General features: G+C 44.9%; 1 protein-coding gene across 1 annotated transcript in view; it reads left to right on the top strand.

The window, feature by feature from the left end:
- The window catches only part of LOC139382352 (glutamate receptor ionotropic, kainate 4-like), a 233,458-nt gene that overhangs the window by 169,226 nt on the left and 39,901 nt on the right, over nucleotides 1–24,331 (top strand). The window contains exon 10 of the mRNA XM_071126326.1: nucleotides 20,177–20,284. Coding sequence (XP_070982427.1) covers nucleotides 20,177–20,284 — 108 coding nt within the window. The remainder of the gene's footprint in view (nucleotides 1–20,176; nucleotides 20,285–24,331) is intronic.

Raw genomic sequence — 24,331 nt, forward strand, 5'->3', positions numbered from 1 at the left:
GGCTATTAGTGTTAGGGCAGAGTGGGAAGGCTATTAGTGTTAGGGCAGAGTGGGAAGGCTATTAGTGTTAGGGCAGAGTGGGATGGCTATTAGTGTTAGGGCAGAGTGGGTTGGCTATTAGTGTTAGGGCAGAGTGGGAAGGCTATTAGTGTTAGGGCAGAGTGGGTTGGCTATTAGTGTTAGGGCAGAGTGGGAAGGCTATTAGTGTTAGGGCAGAGTGGGTTGGCTATTAGTGTTAGGGCAGAGTGGGTTGGCTATTAGTGTTAGGGCAGAGTGGGTTGGCTATTAGTGCTAGGGCAGAGTGGGTTGGCTATTAGTGTTCGGGCAAAGTGGGAAGGCTATTAGTATTAGGGCTGAGTGGGAAGGCTATTAGTGTTAGGGCTGAGTGGGAAGGCTATTAGTGTTAAGGCTGAGTGGGACGGCTATTAGTGTTAGGGCAGAGTGGGAAGGCTATTAGTGTTAAGGCAGAGTGGGAAGGCTATTAGTGTTAGGGCAGAGTGGGAAGGCTATTAGTGTTAAGGCAGAGTGGGAAGGCTATTAGTGTTAAGGCAGAGTGGGAAGGCTATTAGTGTTAAGGCAGAGTGGGAAGGCTATTAGTGTTAAGGCAGAGTGGGTTGGCTATTAGTGTTAAGGCAGAGTGGGTTGGCTATTAGTATTAGGGCAGAGTGGGAAGGCTATTAGTGTTAGGGTAGAGTGGAAAGGCTATTAGTTTTAGGGCTGAGTGGGTTGGCTATTAGTGTTAGGGCAGAGTGGGTTGGCTATTAGTGTTAGGGCAGAGTGAGAAGGCTATTAGTGTTAGGGCAGAGTGGGAAGGCTATTAGTGTTAGGGCAGAGTGGGAAGGCTATTAGTGTTAGGGCAGAGTGGGAAGGCTATTAGTGTTAGGGCAGAGTGGAAAGGCTATTAGTTTTAGGGCTGAGTGGGTTGGCTATTAGTGTTAGGGCAGAGTGGGTTGGCTATTAGTGTTAGGGCAGAGTGTGAAGGCTATTAGTGTTAGGGCAGAGTGGGTTGGCTATTAGTGTTAGGGCAGAGTGGGAAGGCTATTAGTGTTAGGGCAGAGTGGGTTGGCTATTAGTGTTAGGGCAGAGTGGGTTGGCTATTAGTGTTAGGGCAGAGTGGGTTGGCTATTAGTGCTAGGGCAGAGTGGGTTGGCTATTAGTGTTCGGGCAAAGTGGGAAGGCTATTAGTATTAGGGCTGAGTGGGAAGGCTATTAGTGTTAAGGCTGAGTGGGAAGGCTATTAATGTTAAGGCAGAGTGGGAAGGCTATTAGTGTTAATTAGTGGCAGAGTGGGAAGGCTATTAGTGTTAAGGCAGAGTGGGAAGGCTATTAGTGTTAAGGCTGAGTGTTAAGGCAGAGGCTATTAGTGTTAAGGCAGAGTGGGAAGGCTATTAGTGTTAAGGCAGAGTGGGAAGGCTATTAGTGTTAAGGCAGAGTGGGAAGGCTATTAGTGTTAAGGCAGAGTGGGTTGGCTATTAGTGTTAAGGCAGAGTGGGAAGGCTATTAGTGTTAAGGCAGAGTGGGAAGGCTATTAGTGTTAAGGCAGAGTGGGTTGGCTATTAGTGTTAAGGCAGAGTGGGTTGGCTATTAGTATTAGGGCAGAGTGGGAAGGCTATAAATGTTAGGGTAGAGTGGAAAGGCTATTAGTTTTAGGGCTGAGTGGGTTGGCTATTAGTGTTAGGGCAGAGTGGGTTGGCTATTAGTGTTAGGGCAGAGTGGGAAGGCTATTAGTGTTAGGGCAGAGTGGGAAGGCTATTAGTGTTAGGGCAGAGTGGGAAGGCTATTAGTGTTAGGGCAGAGTGGGTTGGCTATTAGTGTTAGGGCAGAGTGGGAAGGCTATTAGTGTTAGGGCAGAGTGGGTTGGCTATTAGTGTTAGGGCAGAGTGGGAAGGCTATTAGTGTTAGGGCAGAGTGGGTTGGCTATTAGTGTTAGGGCAGAGTGGGTTGGCTATTAGTGTTAGGGCAGAGTGGGTTGGCTATTAGTGCTAGGGCAGAGTGGGTTGGCTATTAGTGTTCGGGCAAAGTGGGAAGGCTATTAGTATTAGGGCTGAGTGGGAAGGCTATTAGTGTTAGGGCTGAGTGGGAAGGCTATTAATGTTAAGGCAGAGTGGGAAGGCTATTAGTGTTAAGGCAGAGTGGGAAGGCTATTAGTGTTAAGGCAGAGTGGGAAGGCTATTAGTGTTAAGGCTGAGTGGGAAGGCTATTAGTGTTAAGGCAGAGTGGGAAGGCTATTAGTGTTAAGGCAGAGTGGGAAGGCTATTAGTGTTAAGGCAGAGTGGGAAGGCTATTAGTGTTAAGGCAGAGTGGGTTGGCTATTAGTGTTAAGGCAGAGTGGGTTGCTATTAGTATTAGGGCAGAGTGGGAAGGCTATTAGTGTTAAGGCAGAGTGGGTTGGCTATTAGTGTTAAGGCAAAGTGGGTTGGCTATTAGTATTAGGGCAGAGTGGGAAGGCTATTAGTGTTAGGGCTGAGTGGGAAGGCTATTAGTGTTAGGGCAGAGTGGGAAGGCTATTATTGTTAAGGCGGAGTGGGTTGGCTATTAGTATTAGGGCAGAGTGGGAAGGCTATTAATGTTAGGGTAGAGTGGAAAGGCTATTAGTGTTAGGGCTGAGTGGGTTGGCTATTAGTGTTAGGGCAGAGTTGGTTGGCTATTAGTGTTAGGGCAGAGTGGGAAGGCTATTAGTATTAGGGCAGAGTGGGAAGGCTATTAGTGTTAGGGCAGAGTGGGTTGGCTATTAGTGTTAGGGCAGAGTGGGAAGGCTATTAGTGTAAGGGCAGAATGGGTTGGCTTTTAGTGTTAGGGCAGAGTGGGAAGGCTATTAGTGTTAGGGCAGAGTGGGTTGGCTATTAGTGTTAGGGCAGAGTGGGTTGGCTATTAGTTAGGGCAGAGTGGGTATTAGTGCTAAGCAGAGTGTTTTGGCTATTAGTGTTAGGGCAGAGCTATTAGTGTTAGGGCAGAGTGGGTTGGCTATTAGTGTTAGGGCAGAGTGGGAAGGCTATTAGTGTTAGGGCAGAGTGGTTTGGCTATTAGTGTTAGGGCAGAGTGGGTTGGCTATTAGTGTTAGGGCAGAGTGGGTTGGCTATTAGTGCTAAGGCAGAGTGTTTTGGCTATTAGTGTTAGGGCAGATTGGGAAGGCTATTGGTGTTAGGGATGAGTGGGAAGGCTATTAGTGTTAGGGCAGAGTGGGAAGGCTATTAGTGTTAAGGCAGAGTGGGAAGGCTATTAGTGTTAAGGCTGAGTGGGAAGGCTATTAGCGTTAGGGCAGAGTAGGTTGGCTATTAATGTTAGGGCAGAGTGGGAAGGCAATTAGTGTTAAGGCAGAGTGGGAAGGCTATTAGTGTTAGAGCTGAGTGGGAAGGCTATTAGTGTTAAGGCAGAGTGGGAAGGCTATTAGTGTTAAGGCAGAGTGGGAAGGCTATTAGTGTTAAGGCTGAGTGGGAAGGCTATTAGTGTTAGGGCAGAGTGGGAAGGCTATTAGTGTTAAGGCAGAGTGGGAAGGCTTTTAGTGTTAAGGCAGAGTGGGTTGGCTATTAGTGTTCAGGCAGAGTGGGAAGGCTATTAGTGTTAAGGCAGAGTGGGTTGGCTATTAGTGTTAATGCTGAGTGGGAAGGCTATTCGTGCTAAGGCTGAGTGGGACGGCTATTAGTGTTAAGGCAGAGTGGGTTGGCTATTAGTGTTAGGGCAGAGTGGAAAGGCAATTAGTATTAGGGCTGAGTGGGAAGGCTATTAGTGTTAGGGAAGAGTGGGTTGGCTATTAGTGTTAGGGCAGAGTGGGAAGGCTATTAGTGTTAGGGCAGAGTGGTTTGGCTATTTGTGTTAGGGCAGAGTGGGTTGGCTATTAGTGTTAGGGCAGAGTGGGTTGGTTATTAGTGCTAAGGCAGAGTGTTTTGGCTATTAGTGTTAGGGCAGAGTGGGAAGGCTATTGGTGTTAGGGATGAGTGGGAAGGCTATTAGTGTTAGGGCAGAGTGGGAAGGCTATTAGTGTTAGGGCTGAGTGGGAAGGCTATTAGTGTTAGGGCAGAGTGGGTTGGCTATTAATGTTAGGGCAGAGTGGGAAGGCTATTAGTGTTAAGGCAGAGTGGGAAGGCTATTAGTGTTAGGGCTGAGTGGGAAGGCTAGTAGTGTTAAGGCAGAGTGGGAAGGCTATTAGTGTTAAGGCAGAGTGGGAAGGCTATTAGTGTTAAGGCTGAGTGGGAAGGCTGTTAGTGTTAGGGCAGAGTGGGAAGGCTATTAGTGTTAAGGCAGAGTGGGAAGGCTTTTAGTGTTAAGGCAGAGTGGGTTGGCTATTAGTGTTAAGGCAGAGTGGGACGGCTATTAGTGTTAAGGCAGAGTGGGTTGGCTATTAGTGTTAGGGCAGAGTGGAAAGGCAATTAGTATTAGGGCTGAGTGGGAAGGCTATTAGTGTTAGGGCAGAGTGGGAAGGCTATTAGTGTTAGGGCAGAGTGGGAAGGCTATTAGTGTTAAGGCAGAGTGGGTTGGCTATTAGTATTAGGGCAGAGTGGGAAGGCTATTAATGTTAGGGTAGAGTGGAAAGGCTATTCGTTTTAGGGCTGAGTGGGTTGGCTATTAGTGTTAGGGCAGAGTGGGTTGGCTATTAGTGTTAGGGCAGAGTGGGTTGGCTATTAGTGTTAGGGCAGAGTGGGAAGGCTATTAGTGTTAGGGCAGAGTGGGAAGGCTATTAGTGTTAGGGCAGAGCGGGTTGGCTATTAGTGTTAGGGCAGAGTGGGAAGGCTATTAGTGTTAGGGCAGAGTGGGTTGGCTATTAGTGTTAGGGCAGAGTGGGAAGGCTATTAGTGTTAGGGCAGAGTGGGTTGGCTATTAGTGTTAGGGCAGAGTGGGTTGGCTATTAGTGTTAGAGCAGAGTGGGTTGGCTATTAGTGCTAGGGCAGAGTGGGTTGGCTATTAGTGTTAGGGCAAAGTGGGAAGGCTATTTGTATTAGGGCTGAGTGGGAAGGCTATTAGTGTTAGGGCTGAGTGGGAAGGCTATTAGTGTTAGGGCAGAGTGGGAAGGCTATTAGTGTTAGGGCAGAGTGGGAAGGCTATTAGTGTTAGGGCTGAGTGGGAAGGCTATTAGTGTTAGGGCAGAGTGGGTTGGCTTATAATGTTAGGGCAGAGTGGGAAGGCTATTAGTGTTAAGGCAGAGTGGGTTGGCTATTAGTGTTAGGGCTGAGTGGGAAGGCTATTAGTGTTAAGGCAGAGTGGGTTGGCTATAAGTGTTAGGGCTGAGTGGTAAGGCTATTCGTGTTAAGGCTGAGTGGGACGGCTATTAGTGTTAAGGCAGAGTGGGAAGGCTATTAGTGTTAAGGCAGAGTGGGAAGGCTATTAGTGTTAAGGCAGAGTGGGAAGGCTATTAGTATTAGGGCTGAGTGGGAAGGCTATTAGTGTTAGGGCTGAGTGGGAAGGCTATTAGTGTTAGGGCAGAGTGGGAAGGCTATTAGTGTTAGGGCAGAGTGGGTTGGCTATTAGTGTTAGGGCAGAGTGGGAAGGCTATTAGTGTTAGGGCAGAGTGGGTTGGCTATTAGTGTTAAGGTAGAGTGGGTTGGCTATTAGTGTTAAGGCAGAGTGGGAAGGCTATTAGTGTTAGGGCTGAGTGGGAAGGCTATTAGTGTTAGGGCAGAGTGGGAAGGCTATTAGTGTTAAGGCAGAGTGGGTTGACTATTAGTGTTAGGGCAGAGTGGGAAGGCTATTAATGTTAGGGCAGAGTGGGTTGGCTATTAGTGTTAGGGCAGAGTGGGTTGGCTATTAGTGTTAGGGCAGAGTGGGTTGGCTATTAGTGTTAGGGCAGAGTGGGAAGGCTATTAGTGTTAGGGCAGAGTGGGAAGGCTATTAGTGTTAGGGCAGAGTGGGTATGCTATTAGTGTTAGGGCAGAGTGGGAAGGCTATTAGTGTTAGGGCAGAGTGGGTTGGCTATTAGTGTTAGGGCAGAGTGGGAAGGCTATTAGTGTTAGGGCAGAGTGGGTAGGCTATTAGTGTTAGGGCAGAGTGGGAAGGCTATTAGTGTTAGGGCTGAGTGGGAAGGCTATTAGTGTTAGGGCAGAGTGGGTTGGCTATTAGTGTTAGGGCAGAGTGGGAAGGCTATTAGTGTTAAGGCAGAGGGGTTGGCTATTAGTGTTAGGGCTGAGTGGGAAGGCTATTAGTGTTAAGGCAGAGTGGGAAGGCTATTAGTGTTAAGGCAGAGTGGGACGGCTATTAGTGTTAAGGCAGAGTGGGAAGGCTATTAGTGTTAAGGCTGAGTGGGAAGGCTATTAGTGTTAAGGCTGAGTGGGAAGGCTATTAGTGTTAAGGCAGAGTGGGTTGACTATTAGTGTTAGGGCAGAGTGGGAAGGCTATTAATGTTAGGGCAGAGTGGGTTGGCTATTAGTGTTAGGGCAGAGTGGGTTGGCTATTAGTGTTAGGGCAGAGTGGGTTGGCTATTAGTGTTAGGGCAGAGTGGGAAGGCTATTAGTGTTAGGGCAGAGTGGGAAGGCTATTAGTTTTAGGGCAGAGTGGGTATGCTATTAGTGTTAGGGCAGAGTGGGAAGGCTATTAGTGTTAGGGCAGAGTGGGTTGGCTATTAGTGTTAGGGCAGAGTGGGAAGGCTATTAGTGTTAGGGCAGAGTGGGTAGGCTATTAGTGTTAGGGCAGAGTGGGTTGGCTATTAGTGTTAGGGCTGAGTGGGAAGGCTATTAGTGTTAGGGCAGAGTGGGTTGGCTATTCGTGTTAGGGCAGAGTGGGAAGGCTATTAGTGTTAAGGCAGAGGGGTTGGCTATTAGTGTTAGGGCTGACTGGGAAGGCTATTAGTGTTAAGGCAGAGTGGGAAGGCTATTAGTGTTAAGGCAGAGTGGGACGGCTATTAGTGTTAAGGCAGAGTGGGAAGGCTATTAGTGTTAAGGCTGAGTGGGAAGGCTATTAGTGTTAAGGCTGAGTGGGAAGGCTATTAGTGTTAAGGCAGAGTGGGAAGGCTATTAGTGTTAAGGCAGAGTGTTGGCTATTAGTGTTAAGGCTGAGTGGGAAGGCTATTAGTGTTAAGGCAGAGTGGGAAGGCTATTAGTGTTAGGGCAGAGTGGGAAGGCTTTAGAGCACATGTGTCAAACTCATTCCAGAGGGCAGAGTGGGAAGGCTTTAGAGCACATGTGTCAAACTCATTCCACAGAGGGCAGAGTGGGAAGGCTTTAGAGCACATGTGTCAAACTCATTCCACAGAGGGCAGAGTGTCTGCAGGTTTTCGCTCCTCCCCTGTACTTGATTGATGAATTAAGGTCACTAATTAGTAAAGATCTCCCGTACCGGGTTGTCTAGGTCTTTGTTGAAAGGAAAAAACTAAAACCCGCAGCAGACACTAGGCCCTTCATGGAAAGAGTTTGACACACCTGCTTCAGTGTGATGGGACTAGAGTGGGCTTTTAGATCTGTGTGTGTGGAGGCCACTGCAACTGTGATTTGACCCACAACCTCTAGCACCCACTACAAACACTCTTCCCTACTAAAAACTAGTGAGTCAGTTGTTAAGTGAGTACAGGAATTTTTTGACCACTGAGGTACAATGATATAACTTTATTGGTTCTAGCGTCATTGGTTCCAGCTATACTGAATATTTAGATGCAGTATGGTGAAGGCCAACTGTTGAATGATGACCTCTAGTCTAAGGTATGACCATAGAGTTAGGAATTTGAATACTAGAATGGACATTAATATTCTTATGATGGGATAAAAGTCAGCCATTTTGGCCAGGGAGTTGGTCAAGCATCGTTTACCAGTACTGTGATATTGTATGTAATCATTTATCTGCACTGTTTATCTGCACTGTTTATCAGCCAGAGTGAATTTATGAACGCACCCTCTATCTAATACCGACTGGGAATATTGGTCCGGGAGAAATCCAAACCTGTAATGGAGACACTCTGTGTTAGCTATCTAACCAGACAGTTTTAGGAGTGATTCCAATACATTTTTCAAAATTAATTGCCAATATGCCAACATTTCATTCAAACAATGCAGTCAATCCACAGCCATATACTGGCTGAAATCAGTCGATGATAGGACTTAGACAAGTTGTCAATGCAACTAGTATTGATATTGTATCATATAATAGCACTCACAGCTTTCCAGGAAAACAAAAATGTTGACATTTATTGTCTGTTTACATATTTTAGAGTCTGTTTATACAGAAAATTCTTAGAAAACCTCAAGCTGTTTTTATGATGATTTATATGAGTTAACAATTCTATTACACAATTTCTAATATCATATATCACTTTTCTTGCATAAGTCAAATCTGGATTATGCCTCCACTGCTATTCATTCCAATTAGACTGGTTTTGTCACGTCTACACCCACGCTCCGTCTCCGGCACTCGCCTGTCTACTAACCACCGGTCCTGGCAACCCATCACTACACACACCTGCCACCTGGCACCTCATTACGCCCACCTGCACCTCATCATTAGGCACACCTGGACCTTATCACTTCCCTCATTACTCCCCCTATATATAGCACTCTGTTGTCATTTCACATCAGGTGTTATTGCCTCAGTTTATGTTCTCATGTCCAGACGTTGCGCTTGTTTTTGTATCATTACATGTTCATTTCTATTAAACTCTCCAACTGCACCTGCTTTCCTGACAACCTGCGTCTCCATTACAGGTTTGGATTTCTCCCGGACCAATATTCCCAGTCGGTATTAGATAGAGGGTGCGTTCATAAATTCACTCTGGCTGTCTACTCTGACTTCAGAGCACTCTCGTTTGAGTGTGCCAGAGCATAGAAAAACTGATGAATTTACGAACACGCAATACCTGTTGAATATGACCGGTGTCAGTAAACATCGTCAAAATAACATAATTCAGTTGTTGCCAGCAGCACAGTTACAGTCACCAACGCTCTAGATAACATGAAAACAGCCTAACCAGGGCAAGTAAAATTGCCAGATTGAGGTGTTCTCTCATTTGAGTCTGGAGGTAGCTTGCAAGCTAGCCAACATTAGTCAGTTAGCTTCGGTGCTTGACTGCCGTTGTGAGGTCAGAACGCTCGGGTCAACCCTACTCCTTGGGCCAAAGCGTCCAGTGTGTGCACTAGCCACTCTAGTAATTTAGTAGGATCTCCATGGGTATGACTTACTTGACAAACTGTATGTTAAAAGGGTAACATTACCAGTAGGCTTAGTAGAATGGTTGAAGGGGAACAACTCTAGCTAGCTGCTATATAGTTAGTTGACTGCATGTATCTCAAGGCACAGCTTGCCCTTGTAATCCACACAAGCAAGGTTATTCACAAGTAAACCCAACAGAGGAGAAGATTGAAAAAAAGAGGAAGGCCTTTATCTCTCCTCCACTCTGAGAACACCGGAAAGAGGAACTTTGCACAGTGGGCCACTTTAATCTACATCAAATGATTTGAGTTCTGTTATTTACAGAGCTTCTGCACTTCTAGAGTAAACATCCCCATTTTGCATTCCACTTTTTTTATATTGGATTTATTTACTTTTTCCTGTCGACGGCGTTCCCAGTTTATTACGCCAATCTGCCTTTCTTCTCCTCTCTCCTTTATCACCGGAGAGTCTGAGAACTACCTCTGACTGCTGCTGCTGCACAGGGAGGAGGGGAGCTTGACATTCCACACAGGCAGACAGTACAGGCAGACAGTACAGGAGCAGGCCACTTTGACACTGTGAAAAGATCAGACCTCATGACGGTTCCATGTGGCGTAGTCGCCCACGACTAGTCCGGAAAATGAGCGTCTCTTTGAGCAGGACTGACAGATGTGGCTTGGGCTAATGTGCCGGTGTGGTGGCTGGTGTTCGGGCTGACACCTTCACAAAGTGTCAGGGACCAGAAGCTTAACTCGACACTATAGTGCTCTGAGGGCTAAGCCGCTCCCATTCAAGTTCCCCAATTAGGTACTCTCTGGGTGACATCTTCGTGTGAAAGGACATTTCTTTTTTAGTGTGCTGCTGCACCAGTCACTATCTGCACACCTGCACAACGCTCTGAGCTGAATGAGGCACAGATAGAGCCTGATTATGTAAGAAATAGTTTTTTAGAGCTTGAGAAGAGGTGGCGATGAATTACATGAAGGTTTCACAGTTGCTATGTATTCGGTTTCATTCATTGATACTGGCACAGCAGCCAAGGACAGTCATTTTATACAGGAAAATAATGGGTTTTTGGATATGTACTATGCCCTTGAGAATTGTCTTGGTATGAGACCCAAGTACAGTAGTCAACAGTATTGAACAAGTAGCACTAGCCTCCTGTACAGTATTGAGAATGGAACAAGTAGCACAAGCCTCCTGTACAGTATTGAGAATGGAAATAGCCTCCTGTACAGTATCGGCAGTGGAACAAGTAGCATTAAGATCACTTGTCAATTGCACACAAGGTCCAACCGAAATTTGACTTCTGCTTTTAACCCAACCCCTCCAAAAGACACACATATACAGGCTTTTGGAGAGGTGCGGGGCTGCCGCACTGGGTGCCCGGGAAGCTGCTGTTGTGGGGGCTTATGTGCCTTGCTCAAGGACACAATGGAAGACAATAGCATCTAGGATTTGATACCAGCAACTCTCCGGTTGCCAGCTCATTTCCCACCAGATTTTTCCCATCAGACACGGGATTTGAACTGGCAACCCTCCGGTCGCTGGCTCGCCTCTCGAACCAGTAGGTTACCTGCCGCCCCGAGTCTGCAGTAGCGGTGGACTTGGGAGAGAAAATTAATTCCTGGCCTGTCATCTTATCCTGTCAATTTATTTGCCTGTACTATCCTGATCCCACAACAGTTCTATAACCCCGGAACTTTCCTGTCCTGTCCCGATAAAAATCACGTCCATCCCATGCTCACTTTTTACTTACAGAAATAGAAAATAACTTCCTCCGTTAGCTGCTTGTCTGTCTGTCCACTGCTCTGCGTGGGAGTAGCCATAGCTTTGCCTGCACACACAGCTAATAATAAGCACATTTGGTGATTTTGGTAATGAAGGCACCCCTTCTACTTACCCAGAATTGCATGAACTCATAGATATGTATGTCTCCGCATGCATTTAATTTTGAAGTTATAATTGGGCTTGACCGGCAGCTTTGTTGGTAGTAGAGCAGCTATGCCACTTCAGGCCTCTTGTACCACTCTCTGGTTGGTATGTGATTAAGCCACAGCATTTTTTACAAGCCGTGTACTCGGTTCTGTTGTTGTCAAAGACATCTTTATCAAATGTATCAAAAACATTGCTCTTTCCTTTGAACTAATTTGTTAGTCATGGGTTGACTTGTGGTTACAACTGGAGGGAGGCGCGAGAGTGAGCGACAGTGAGCCGACTAGTCCTGTACTTCCCGTTCGATCCTATCTCATGACTTTCCCTCCTGGGTGAGGATCAAAGCGAGCCCCCCTTCTCTCCCACCAGAGAGGAAGTGCGCCGGTTTGATGACTTTAACGATCGGTCGTAAACTTTCTCTCTCTAGCCCGGCAGTATGGAGAATGGAATGTCTGAGTATTACAATAGAGAGAGACTTTGCAATACTTCACCATCAAAAGATTGGACATTGAAACTATATTTATTAACATAAAAATGTGGGAAATGGTTGGTGGGGCTCCAAACAATAATCATGTCAAATCAGTTGTTGTTTTGTGATATCATTAAGGACGTTATAACTAAATAACTGTAACTCTACAAATGTATACGTCCCTGTTATCAAATTTACATATACATGTTGTGGAACTTATATGATTAAATATGAAACTATTTGTGAGAAGATGAAATGTGATTTTAGCATTCTACATGAGATAATTGTTTTTCATATAGACTTTCGAAATTTACATTAGACCAGAAAATTTGGACTGAGGCTACACATTGAAATGGTTGCAATTTAGATACAGACCAAAACATGCCGAGTTGCTGCTGGTGTGTAAAGTGGTCCTATCTGTTCCCTGAATAATCAACCATTGAGACCAAGCAGGCGGACAGTGTTGAGCCGGACGTCATGAATGGTTAGACTCTACCAGACCAGAAAGCATGGAGCGGGGGCTACACATTGAAATGGTTGCAATTTAAATACAAACCAGTGTGACCGTCAGCGTGAGCTGAATGTTAACGAAATGGTAAGACCCGCTGAAAAGAAGGCGAAGACTATACCAAACATTCTCAGTCTCCAGGTGGGTAATGTAAAGTAGTCTAAAACTTTGACCAAAAACAAAAGGAAGATCTTAGCGAACAACCATTGGTACATTTCTGAAGGATCCAGTCTAACGAACTACGAAAATCTACTACTACAACTACAAAGGACATTGTGACTCTGGTGGACAACCAGAGACTTACACAACCAAAGACTTTCTCTCGAACGACTCCTCATAGATGGCCCGGGCGATTTCAACACAGAAAGACGACAAAGACATACAAGCATAAATATATACATTGCAATTATTTTCGAATGAGCGGTTGTTCATGTGCAAACTATTCACATTCCCATGAGCATAGTTTTCCAACTGTATGTACGAAGGGTCTTTCTTTCCCCACCCCTTTCATTGTGTAACAAGCCGTCATATCAGGTTAGTCCACTAGAGACCTTTCATTGCATTATATTAGTAATCAATTCAACCTATATTGTGTGTGTTTTATGTATTTCTGTGTGATTTAGTTAGTTAGTAAATAAATAATTAAGCCAATTTGTGTATCGCTGAATCATCATTTAGACTAGGCTTCGTGCAGATTTGAAGTCAACGACGTTCAGAATGAGGCTGATATGAGGTTAAAAAAAAGAATAATGAATGACTGGTATAAAAACAATATATTCTAGAGTTAATTTGGGAAATGGTAACTCACTAAACAAACTTTTTCCGTGGTGCCCCAAGATTGCTAATGAGTTAATTGTTACATGATTCATTTAATCACATAATAATTAAACATAGTTAATTGATTTGATAAAATAACCGTCATCACATTAATGATAGTCATCATCTGGCAAGGTCTTTACCCAACTAATGACATCGCTCCTGCTCCTCTTTCTTTCTTCCCCTCTGATGTGAGGGCAGCGTTCTCCCTCTTTCACTCTCTCTATCCCTACTTGCTCTGTCTCTCTCTCTCCCTCTCTCCTCTTTCCCAGAGTAATTGTGATGGAGCTGAAAGTGCTTCCATGGGGTCAGTGTTGGCTTTGAGAACAGCATATGTTTCCTCAATAGAGATTCTGCAGACGCTTTCATTCACGTCCTTTGATTCTGATTTCAGAGATTAAAGATTAAGTCCGACTGTATAGCTCTGTGATTTTCCTGTGTGTTTTTTGCTAACTGTAATTAAGCTGTCTGCTAGCTGTCTCTGAGTGAACATGGATTTAATGCAGATTACAGTGCAAGTTTTGGACCACACTCACAGTGTCCTATGTGTCTATCTGGCCCGTTTCTCCCCCTTTCCCTCTCTGGCTCGGTCTCTCTGAGACATCATGCTCGTTCCTATTTTGTTTTTGTCCGTTTGTAGGCAGATTGGAAATGGGGAATAGATCAAAAGCAGAATGGATGAGCTGTTTTGCAAGATCCCCCAGCCTTAGCGGATTTGAAGGCTGGCTGAGACTTTGTGTATGTGTGTGGGTGGGTGTGTGAATGTGTATGCGTATGTGCGTACTGCGCATGCATGTGTGTGTGTGTGTTGTCTGTCTGTGACCTTATATTTTGCAGTCCTATTAGGAACCAGGGCTTAGCAGCAGAGCCACACTAATATAGGCATAGCAGTATATCCGTTGCATAGACAGGTGTGTGTGTGGGGCCCGGGTACTAGTGTTTCCTCCACTAGAAGTTCATATAACAGGGACCCTTCAGCAATGTTGATCCCCTCAGTCTGCTGCATCCTGTAGCACTTTATTTAACCTCTGTCTCCAACTAAGACCTGGTCCCTATCCATTCCCTGCTTCTGTGTGGCCCAAGAATGGATCCAGAGAGAGAGACATTTGCTGAACAATCAGCTGTTTGGGGTCTGTGGTTTTTAAGGGACAGTGATTGGGAGGGCATTGTGTGTGTGCGTGTGTGGGCATTGTGTGTGTGTGTGTGTGTGTGTGTGTGTATGTATGTGTGAAAAGGGGAATGGCCTGCGGCTCAGAAGTGCGCTTTGAAGTGCTCAGGCGGCTGCTCGGCTCCCTCTCTCAAACCAGCGCTCGTGCTCGTTATACCAACAGAGAACGTGACACCGCGGCCACCACACCGATAATGCCAAATAATGAATGTGGGAAACTGTCTTTTGAATCGTGGAACTAACAAGAAATTGTTTTGTTTTTCGCCTAGTAGGCAGTGCAAATTGAAATTTAGATTGTATTGAAAGGTCACGTCGTGAAAGCACATAAACGAGCCTGACCTTTTGGGCTGGCCTTTCCTTGACTGGTGTGGTCATTACTAGAGCGGAAATATAACAAAACCAAGTCAGCCGCACGCACACACACGTAGAACGTCTTTATTCTCTATAGCATACATTTCCACTAATGGTTTTTGAGATAACATTGTCTTTGTGTGCCTGGCGCTATTTTCATATGGAGCCATCTTCATTATGCGAAGCAAAGTGTACATCTCTGTGTTAGCGAGGCAGCGTTTATTTATGCAGTGATCCACCATCTTGCTCCTGGAGAGATGCAGTACTACAGGCACACCTGGGACCTGTACAATAGGGAACACCGTACCAAGCATTTCTGGCTCAGTGGTTGAAAAAGTATCCAATTCTCATACTTGGTAAAAGTAAAGATACCTTAATAGAAAATGACTCAAGTAAAGTGAAAGTCACCCTGTATAATAGTATTTGAGTAAAAGTCTAAAAGTATTTGTTTTTAAATATACTAAAGTATCAAAAGTAAAAAAGTAATAATTTCAAATTCCTTATATTAAGCAAAACAGACAGCACAATTATCTTGTTTTTTAAATTTACGGCTAGCCAGGGGCACTCTCCAACACTCAGACATAATTTACAAACACAGCATTCGTGTTTAGTTTGTCCGCCAGATCAGAGGCAGTAGGGATGACCAGGGATGTTCTCTTAATAAGTGCGTGAATTGGACCATTTTCCTTTTCTGCTAAGCATTCAAAATGTAACGAGTACTTTTGGGTGTCAGGGAAAAAGTATGGAGTAAAAAGTACCTTATTTTCTTTAGGAATATAGTAGTTCTTTAAAGTATTTTTACTTACTTTACACCGCTGTTCTTACTGGACACGTTTCTTACTGGACAAGTTCACATAGTACCTCTCATTCTGTTTCATGCCTATTGAACGAACAGACAGACAGACAGACAGACAGACAGACAGACAGACAGACAGACAGACAGACAGCGACCGACCGACCGACCGACCGACCTAACTTATCCACCATCATAACCCAAATCCTTTAGCTAGAGAGCGAAGGCTTGGAGTCTACATTACCCTATAAGATACTTGTCGCGTAGCAGTAGCACCATAGCATAATATAGGCATTTGTCGGAACACAGCCCTGCTTGCCATGTCCTAATGGATATGCTGTGTCTTTCAAAGTGAAATCTATGAACAGTTTCTTTCCCTTGAGCTAGGGCCCTTATCTTGGACCTATACGCTGTAATTTCAGGTGCCAGAGTGAGCCTGGGGTAATCCTTCACATGCTCCACTCTGCTTCCCTGCTCTCTTCCTCTTCTCCTCACATCTTTCCATTGATTTGTTCTCTTCCTTTCTCTCTGCACTCTGCTCTGGTTCCTAAGTAAATGACTGCCACTCCTGGCTAGGACACTAATCTCCCACTTTCTCTCTCAATTCAATTCAATTTAAGGGATTTATTGGCATGGGAAACATATGTTAACATTGTCAAAGTGAACTAGATAATAAGAAAAAGTCAAATAAACAATAAGAATTAATAGTAAACATTACACTCTCACAATTCTCCTGAGGAGTCAGTGGAGAAAAGAAGGCCCAGACGGCTCAACCCGAATTACACATGCAGGTGTAGCTGTGCAGTAGGAATATTATGCTACTGTCAACAGGTTCAACATATCAGAATATAGGAAAAAGGGTTGCGATAACTCAATTTGGAACAGTTTGCTTAATCACTATATTTTAATTGTATTTTTTTAAGGGTTCTGATTCCACATAATTGGATCTTCAGGTGGCGTATAGAAGCAGTACGGGGATTGAGTGACCACCATATTGTGCTTAGGCAAGATCGATCGACGTAATGATCGACACTCTCTCTCAACCTCAGGGAAATGTTCTAGCAACACACTCAAGGCCAAAAGAATAAGTTGTAACACCGTGTGACAAAGGAGCTACAAGGAAAATAACATATCGTTTGACGCTGATATTATATGTACCTGTCTGTGAAGAGGAATGAAAGACATTGGTTACACCTCCGATTCATCATACTTCATTTTAATTAGCAGGGTATGGGTGCCACTTAGACAATTACTCCCATTTACCTTGGCCAGTCCTCATGTCATGTTCTAGATTGTTGAAGCAGCTGTTTTTAGTGCCACTTACAGGTATTGATAGAGTCAGACAGGGAATATGGAGGAGTGAGGACATTGAACTGTTTCAAATGGCAGATGGTTTGAATATGTATCAAATTGTCAAAGTTTGACCGAATAGCTAAAGAACCATAACTTAAGGTTGTGTTAACCCACTGGGCTAAAGCCCAGGCATTAGCTCTGGGAGCTTACATGAGTCTTCAGGTATCGGGCTTGGCGTCTAATTAAACAAGCATAAGGTAGTTCACCAAACCACTTCTGTCTCATAGGCACACTAGATATACACTACCGTTCAAAAGTTTAGGGCCATTTTTTTTGTTGATTAAAATTACAATCAAATTGATCAGAAATACAGTGTAGACATTGTTAATGTTGTAAATGACTATTGTAGCTGGAAACGGCTGATTTTTCATGGAATATCTACATAGGCGTACAGTGGCCCATTATCAGCAACCACCACTCCTGTGTTCCAATGGCACATTGTGTTAGCTAATCCAAGTTTATAATAAGGCTAATTGATCATTAGAAAACCCTTTTGCAATTATGTTAGTACAGCTGAAAACTGTTGTTCTGATTAAAGAGGCAATGAAGCTGGCCTTCTTTTAGATTAGTTGAGTATCTGGAGCATCAGCATTTGTGGGTTCGATTACAGGATCAACATGGCCAGAAACAAAGACTTTCTTCTGAAACTTCAGAACTTCAGTCTATTCTTGTTCTGAGAAATTAATGCTATTCCATGCGAGAAATTGCCAAGAAACTGAAGATCTCGTACAATGCTGTGTACTACTCCCTTCACAGAACAGGGCAAACTGGCTCTAACCAGAATAGAAAGAGGAGTGGGAGGCCCAGGTGCACAGCTGAGCAAGAGGACAAGTACATTAGAGTGTCTAGTTTGAGAAACAGACACCTCACATGTTCTCAACTGGCAGCTTCATTAAATAGTACCCGCAAAGCACCAGTCTCAACGTCAACAGTGAGGTGACTCCGGGATGCTGGCCTTCTAGGCAGAGTTGCAAAGAAAAAGCCGTATCTCAGACTGGCCAATAAAAAGAAAAGATTAAGATGGGCAAAATAACACAGACACTGGACAGAGGAACTCTCTAAAATTCTAACTGACCCCAAACTTTTGAACGGCATTGTATGTACACCATGATCAGATCATTAGGCTTGTGTGTGTTTTGTAAGTGTGTGTTTAAAGTGTGTGTTTATGGTTAGGTGTGCAGTCTCACTTGTGTCTCATCTCTACAGTATTTGTGCAAGCTGCTTTGTGCTGCATTCCCTATTGTCAAAGCTAGCTGAGTTGAGCAGAGGGCCACTCTCAGAGCAGTTCCTCCCTTTTGGCGGATGCCTGGGAACTCTTCCTGCTCTGAACCTCCCACACATCCACGCACTCGCACAAATGAACACACACACACACACACACACACGTACTCAGCCCCTCTATTTCTGTCCCGACAGCCTGCGGTGCCTCCACGTTACCCGTCCTTACCCGTCTGCCCTTCTCCTCACTCCCCTCTGCTCCTCCGCAGCCCGCCCGTGCCTGGTGGTGCATTGTTGAGCCGCTGCCTTCCACCACGACTCTCTACAGGGGAGATGCACTTGACAACTGATTGCACAAGCTGATTGCTGAACAATGTTCCGATAGATCCCAGCAATGTGCACATGTTATTCTCCTCCTCTCCCTCCCCCGCCCAAACTCCCGGAAGCCGTCGGCAGCTAGTGCAGCGTTGTTACGCCCCTGTTTGTATTCCATTTGTGCATGAGAAGAATGGTAAACTTTCAAATGGAATCTCTGATTATGTTAAGCGTGTAGGAAGGATTGGCGGCAATTTAGTTTTGAAAGAAACAACATGGAAACTTTTCTTAGCCAAGTGACGTTCAAAGAAAAAGAAAAGCAGCAGGAATATTGTGAATCTCCAAAAGTGCAACGATGAATCGTTGAATATGTGTTGTATGAATCACCTTGGATTACAAAGTCATTCTATGATATGAATCAGTGTTTCACAAATAGATGCCAGTTGATTCCAGATTATTCGTAATATGTTACAGTTCATATAAGGAATTCATTAGGCCCAAATCTATGTATTTCACATTACTGGAAGTACAGATGTGCATCTGTTGGTCACAGATACCTTAAAAAGAAGATGGGGGCATAGATAAGAAAAACAGTCAGTATCTGGTGTGACCACTATTTGCCTCATGCAGCGCAACACATCTCCTTCACATAGAGTTGATCAGGCTGTTGATTGTGCCTAGAAGGACAGCATCCCGGAGTCGCCTCTTCACTGTTGACGTTGACTGGTGTTTTGTGGGTACTACTTAATGAAACTGCCAGTTAAGGACTTGTGAGGCGTCTGTTTCTTAAACTAGACACTAATATACTTGTCCTCTTGCTCAGTTGTGCACCGGGGCCTCCCACTCCTCTTTCTAGTCTGGTTAGAGCCAGTTTGCACTGTTCTGTGAAGGGAGTAGTACACAGCGTTGTACGAGATCTTCATTTTCTTGGCAATTTCTCGCATGAAATAGCCTTCATTTCTCGGTCGTGACCGGGTGGCTCATGGGGTGACGCACAATTGACCCAGCGTCGTCCGGGTTAGGGAGGGTTTGACCGGCAGGGATATCCTTGTCTCATCGCGCACTAGCGACTCTTCTGGCGTGCCGGGCGCAGTGCACGCTGACCAGGTCACTAGGTGTACAGTGTTTCCTCCGACACATTGGTGCTGCTGGCTTCCGGGTTGGATGTGCGTTGTGTCAAGAAGCAGTGTGGCTTGGTTGGGTTGTGTTTCGGAGGACGCATGGCTCTCGACCTTCGCCTCTACCGAGTACATACGGGAGTTGCAGCGATGAGACAAGACAGTAACTACTACCAATTGGATACCACGAAAAAGGGGTGAAATAAAAAATAAAAATAAAATAAAAAGATTGTTCCATTCCTCTCATTGCCTTGTGACAGTGAAATGTGATAACTAGAATGAATGGCAAGCTCGCGCATAACTAGTCAAAAATCCATTTAGACCCCACTGCTGTTGTGCCCTGACACATATGCACAACTTGATACACACACACACACGCACCAAACACACACGCACACAAACACGCACGCAGCCACTCTAATGCAGCCAGCCACTCACCGGCCAGGGATTGATTGGTAGGGGATGATAAATTAACCAATACCTCAACAAAAGGAATTCATCACAGAGCCCAATGAACCATACTGGTTTGCAATTACAATGCAAATTAAAAGTTAGGCATGATGTTGCACCGCCACTGAGTGACATGCGTATTGAGGTGGGGACAGGCAGGATGGGATGACCATACAAGGCCCTGCTGGAGGAGTGCAAGGAGAAGTGGTGGAGGGGCGCCAGCCGAGCTAATGGTAATGAGGACATTGGCTCGCTTCAGAGAATTTGGTGTAATTGAGCTAATGAAAGCATTCTGTTGTCTCCTGATTGAACACATGCCCCAATGTATTTCTTCAAGGATCAGCATGTGTCTTTGTGCTTCATCTCTCTCTCCCTTTTCTCTCTCTCTCTCTCTCTAGTTCGCTATCTCCCCATTTTAAGGGTGACCTTGGGAAGGGCACGGTGACTGAGTGCCTTCTTAAACTGGTTTCAGCTCAGAAGAAAGACTTTCGTCTGTTTGGCTAGTTTGATGGGCTGCTTGCTGCCTAGCCCTTTGATTAACTCTAACAGTTGTTTTCTCTGTGTGTGTCTGTGCGTGTGCGTTGACGTGTACCTGTGTGTATCCATATCCCCCGTGCAGATTGGCCAGTGGCACTCAGAGCAGGGCCTGTCCATGGAGAGGAAGCGTCCATCAATCAACGTGACCGACACTCTCTTCAACACCACCCTCACTATCACCACTATTCTGGTGAGTGAACCGTCACAGCAACACATTCCCAATGACACATGTTCTGGACACTCCACTTCGTTTAGAATGGAGAGAGTGGTAGATGTTAAAGTATAGTGACTTAGTATTTCACCATAATAAATCATGTCACCGTGTCACACCGTCACACTCCGAATGACAGACATGTGCTGGCCCACCCACTTGGTTTAGATAGAGAGAGTGGTTGACAATAAGGTGTCGTGGGGTGGTATTTCACCATCTAGTGCTTGCCATTCATAGAGTTGACATCTTTGTCTTGAGGGCAGTAGGTAGCCTAGCGGTTAAGAGCGTTGGGAATCCCTGAGCCGACTAGGTGAAAAATATGTCGATGTGCCCTTGAGCAAGACACTTAGCCCTAATTGCTCCTGTAATAGGCTGACCACACCGCTCGTGTTGCATGCGCAAGTGTTGCAAAAATAAATGTAGAAATCTATGTTATTCAATTATTGCACCCACAATGCTCGCGCGCGTCAACGAGCGTCTGCGTTGCCAAGGACTAAAATAGAACTCCTTTCTATTTCTGACACAGATCGCGCTGCAAGTCCTGCCTCTCCCATCTCCTCATTGGTTTATAGAAGCAGGTACCCACGTGCCATCTCCTCATTGGTTATACCCACATGGGTGATTGAAAGACGAACTGTGTAGTAAGACTATGAAAGTTCAGATGCCAATCCCCATATAAGTTCAAAGATGAAAAAGCCTGGAAGGAGGAGAGATGACTAGAAACGATTTGGTTGACTGTGTTATGTGTGGATTAATTGTCGGAGTAGAGGACCTTGTGCATTTCAGGTAAAATAACAACTCAATGTTTATATCCCAGGACAAATTAGCAAGCAACAGCCACCTAGCTAAATAGGACAAATTAGCTAGCTAGTGCAAGCTAGCTAGCTAAATTGCCATAAAGGTTTAATGTTTTTTGACCTGTTCCCAAATTAATGTAATTGGTTCAGAGTTTGTTTTGATATTTTAACCTGCGTGTCGTGATCGTGTTGTTGGGTGTAGGGGGATAAAATAAATGTATGCACGATGGCGCATGCGCGCAGCCAGTTTGGGTTCCGTGTAAGTCGTTCTGGATAAGAGCATCTGCTAAATGACTCAAATGTAAATGTTGATATGCCCCGACTCTGAAGGCTTCCTTGATGTAAAAACAGTCTCATCCTCGATATACACTCAGAAAGGCGTATCGTATCGCTGGTGTGCTTAGTCGGCCCAGTTGTTTAGATACTATCTATAAGGCTGTACGCTTAGCAATTAAAAATCAAATCAAATTGTATTTGTCACATACACATGGTTAGCAGATGTTAATGCGAGTGTAGCGAAATGCTTGTGCTTCTAGTTCCGACAATGCAGTAATAACCAACGAGTAATCTAGCTAACAATTCCAAAACTACTACCTTATACACACAAGTGTAAAGGGATAAAGAATATGTACATAAAGATATATGAATTGGTGATGGTACAGAGCGGCATAGGCAAGATGCAGTAGATGGTATCGAGTACAGTATATACATATGAGATGAGTATGTAAACAAAGTGGCATAGTTTAAAGTGGCTAGTGATACATGTATTACATAAAGATGCAGTAGATGATATAGAGTACAGTATATACGTCTACATATGAGAGAAATAATGTAGGGTATGTGAACATTATATTAAGTAGCATTGTTTAAAGTAGCTAGTGATATATTTTACATCAATTCCCATCAATTCCCATTATTAAAGTGGCTGGAGTTGAGTCAGCGTGTTGGCAGCAGCCACTCAATGTTAGTGGTGGCTGTTTAACAGTCTGATGGCCTTGAGATAGAAGCTGTTTTTCAGTCTCTAGGTCCCAGCTTTGATGCACCTGTACTGACCTCGCCTTCTGGATGATAGCGGGGTGAACAGGCAGTGGCTCAGGTGGTTGATGTCCTTGATGATCTTTACGGCCTTCCTCTGACATCGGGTGGTGTAGGAGTCCTGGAGGGCAGGTAGTTTGCCCCCGGTGATGCGTTGTGCAGACATCACTACCCTCTGGAGAGCCTTACGGTTGTGGGCGGAGCAGTTGCCGTACCAGGCGGTGATACAGCCCGACAGGATGCTCTCGATTGTGCATCTGTAGAAGTTTGTGAGTGCTTTTGGTGTCAAGCCGAATTTCTTCTGCGCCTTCTTCACGATGCTGTCTGTGTGGGTGGACCAATTCAGTTTGTCTGTGATGTGTACGGCGAGGAACTTAAAACTTACTACCCTCTCCACTACTGTTCCATCGATGTGGATAGGGAGGTGTTCCCTCTGCTGTTTCCTGAAGTCCACAATCATCTCCTTAGTTTTGTTGACGTTGAGTGTGAGGTTATTTTCCTGACACCACACTCCGAGGGCCCTCATCTCCTCCCTGTAGGCCGTCTCGTCGTTGTTTGGTAATCAAGCCTACCACTGTTGTGTCGTCCGCAAACTTGATGATTAAAAATGTAACCAGTGTGGCGGCTGTTACGATGAGGGAGAGGGAGAGAGAGAGAGAGAGAATATTACGGCAGGCCATGTGAGGTGCTATGTGTTAATTTCATTAGATATAGAATCGTCCAGGCAACTTTCAAAAGCCACTGAGGAGCAATTTCGTCGCTATCACAACTCATTCATCAAGCCGTGATTGCTGTGTCACGTTTTATCTCTGCCAGTGGGGGCGGGCTAGACGTTGCAGTCTTGGGCAGCTGCAGTGCGGAGCGGCACCAGGAGGATTACAGTACAGTTCCGCATCACCGTCCCAGTGGCCTATGTGCCTCCGAGAGCTGACGCAATACAGCAAACATCCTTCACCTCTGAATGTATTTATTTTTGTTGATTTTGCACCTCCACAGACCACTGACGTTACGTTGTAATCCCTCTTTTTGTCACCCATTTTAGTTTTATCCATCCTTTGAATGTTAGTGAAAGAAATACCTGCGACAGCTCTTCCGTGGTGCCACTAGGCGAGGTGATATTTCTGAACTCCTGATTGCCCCCGGGAAGATAATAGAGGCTCGGCTCTAAGTTGATTTGTTTTAAAGTCATTGTTGATTGGCTGGCTCAGGCCTGTTCAGGAGAGCGAGTGTAAATAGTACTTAAGCCTTGGAATCTTTAATAGGGAAACTGCCACGTCCATTTTCGATATTACAACAACAAAGAAGTTACTGCAAACAACAAACACTGTTTTTTTATTCCCTCGGACATCATTGCACAAGCACAATAGAACAACGGCATTCAGGTAACTGCCAAAGCAATGCAAACAAAGTATACTGAAAGCCAGTGCTTCCACACAGGTGTCGTTCCTGAGTTAATTAAGCAATTAGTGATCCATCATGCTTAGGGTCATGTAAAAAAAAAAAAAAAGGCTTGGCTACCATGGCTATGCCCTCATAGGATGACAATGCCCCCATACACAGGGCACGAGTGGTCACTGAACGGTTTAATGAGCATGAAAACTAAGTAAACCATATGCTATGGCCTTTTCAATCACCAGATCTCAACCCTATTGAACAATTATGGGATATTTTGGAGCGGCGCCTGAGACAGTATTTCCACCACCATCAACAAAACACCAAATGATGGAATTTCTTGTGGAAGAATGTTGTTGCATCTCTCTAAAAGAGTTCCAGACACTTGTAAAATCTATGCCAAGGCACATTGAAGCTGTTCTGGCTCGTGGTGGCCCAACGCCCTATAAAGACACTCGGTATGTTGGTTTATTTTGTCAGTTAACTGTATACAGCAATTTTTTGGACCATGATGCGCAAAGCTCCCCACCTCTGCTTCGTCAATAAATAAATAAAATAACATTGACCGTGGGGCGGACAGTGGCGCTGTTTCCCCCTACTGCGAATTCCATCTTTAAATGTTTGCTTCAGTCTACTTGGAGTGCCAGATGGGCAGGCTTTTCACTTTTGAGACTCTTTCATTGGTTCCACTGTGCCACTCCTGCTCAATCAAGCCCAGCTAAACTATTTGAAAGATTTCAGGCATACAAGCTTAAGAAGATGGGCAAGGGTAATGATAGATTTGTCTTTCTCGCTCTTTCAC

This window comes from Oncorhynchus clarkii, chromosome 24 (genome assembly GCF_045791955.1).
Source record: "Oncorhynchus clarkii lewisi isolate Uvic-CL-2024 chromosome 24, UVic_Ocla_1.0, whole genome shotgun sequence".
NCBI lineage: Eukaryota > Metazoa > Chordata > Actinopteri > Salmoniformes > Salmonidae > Oncorhynchus > Oncorhynchus clarkii.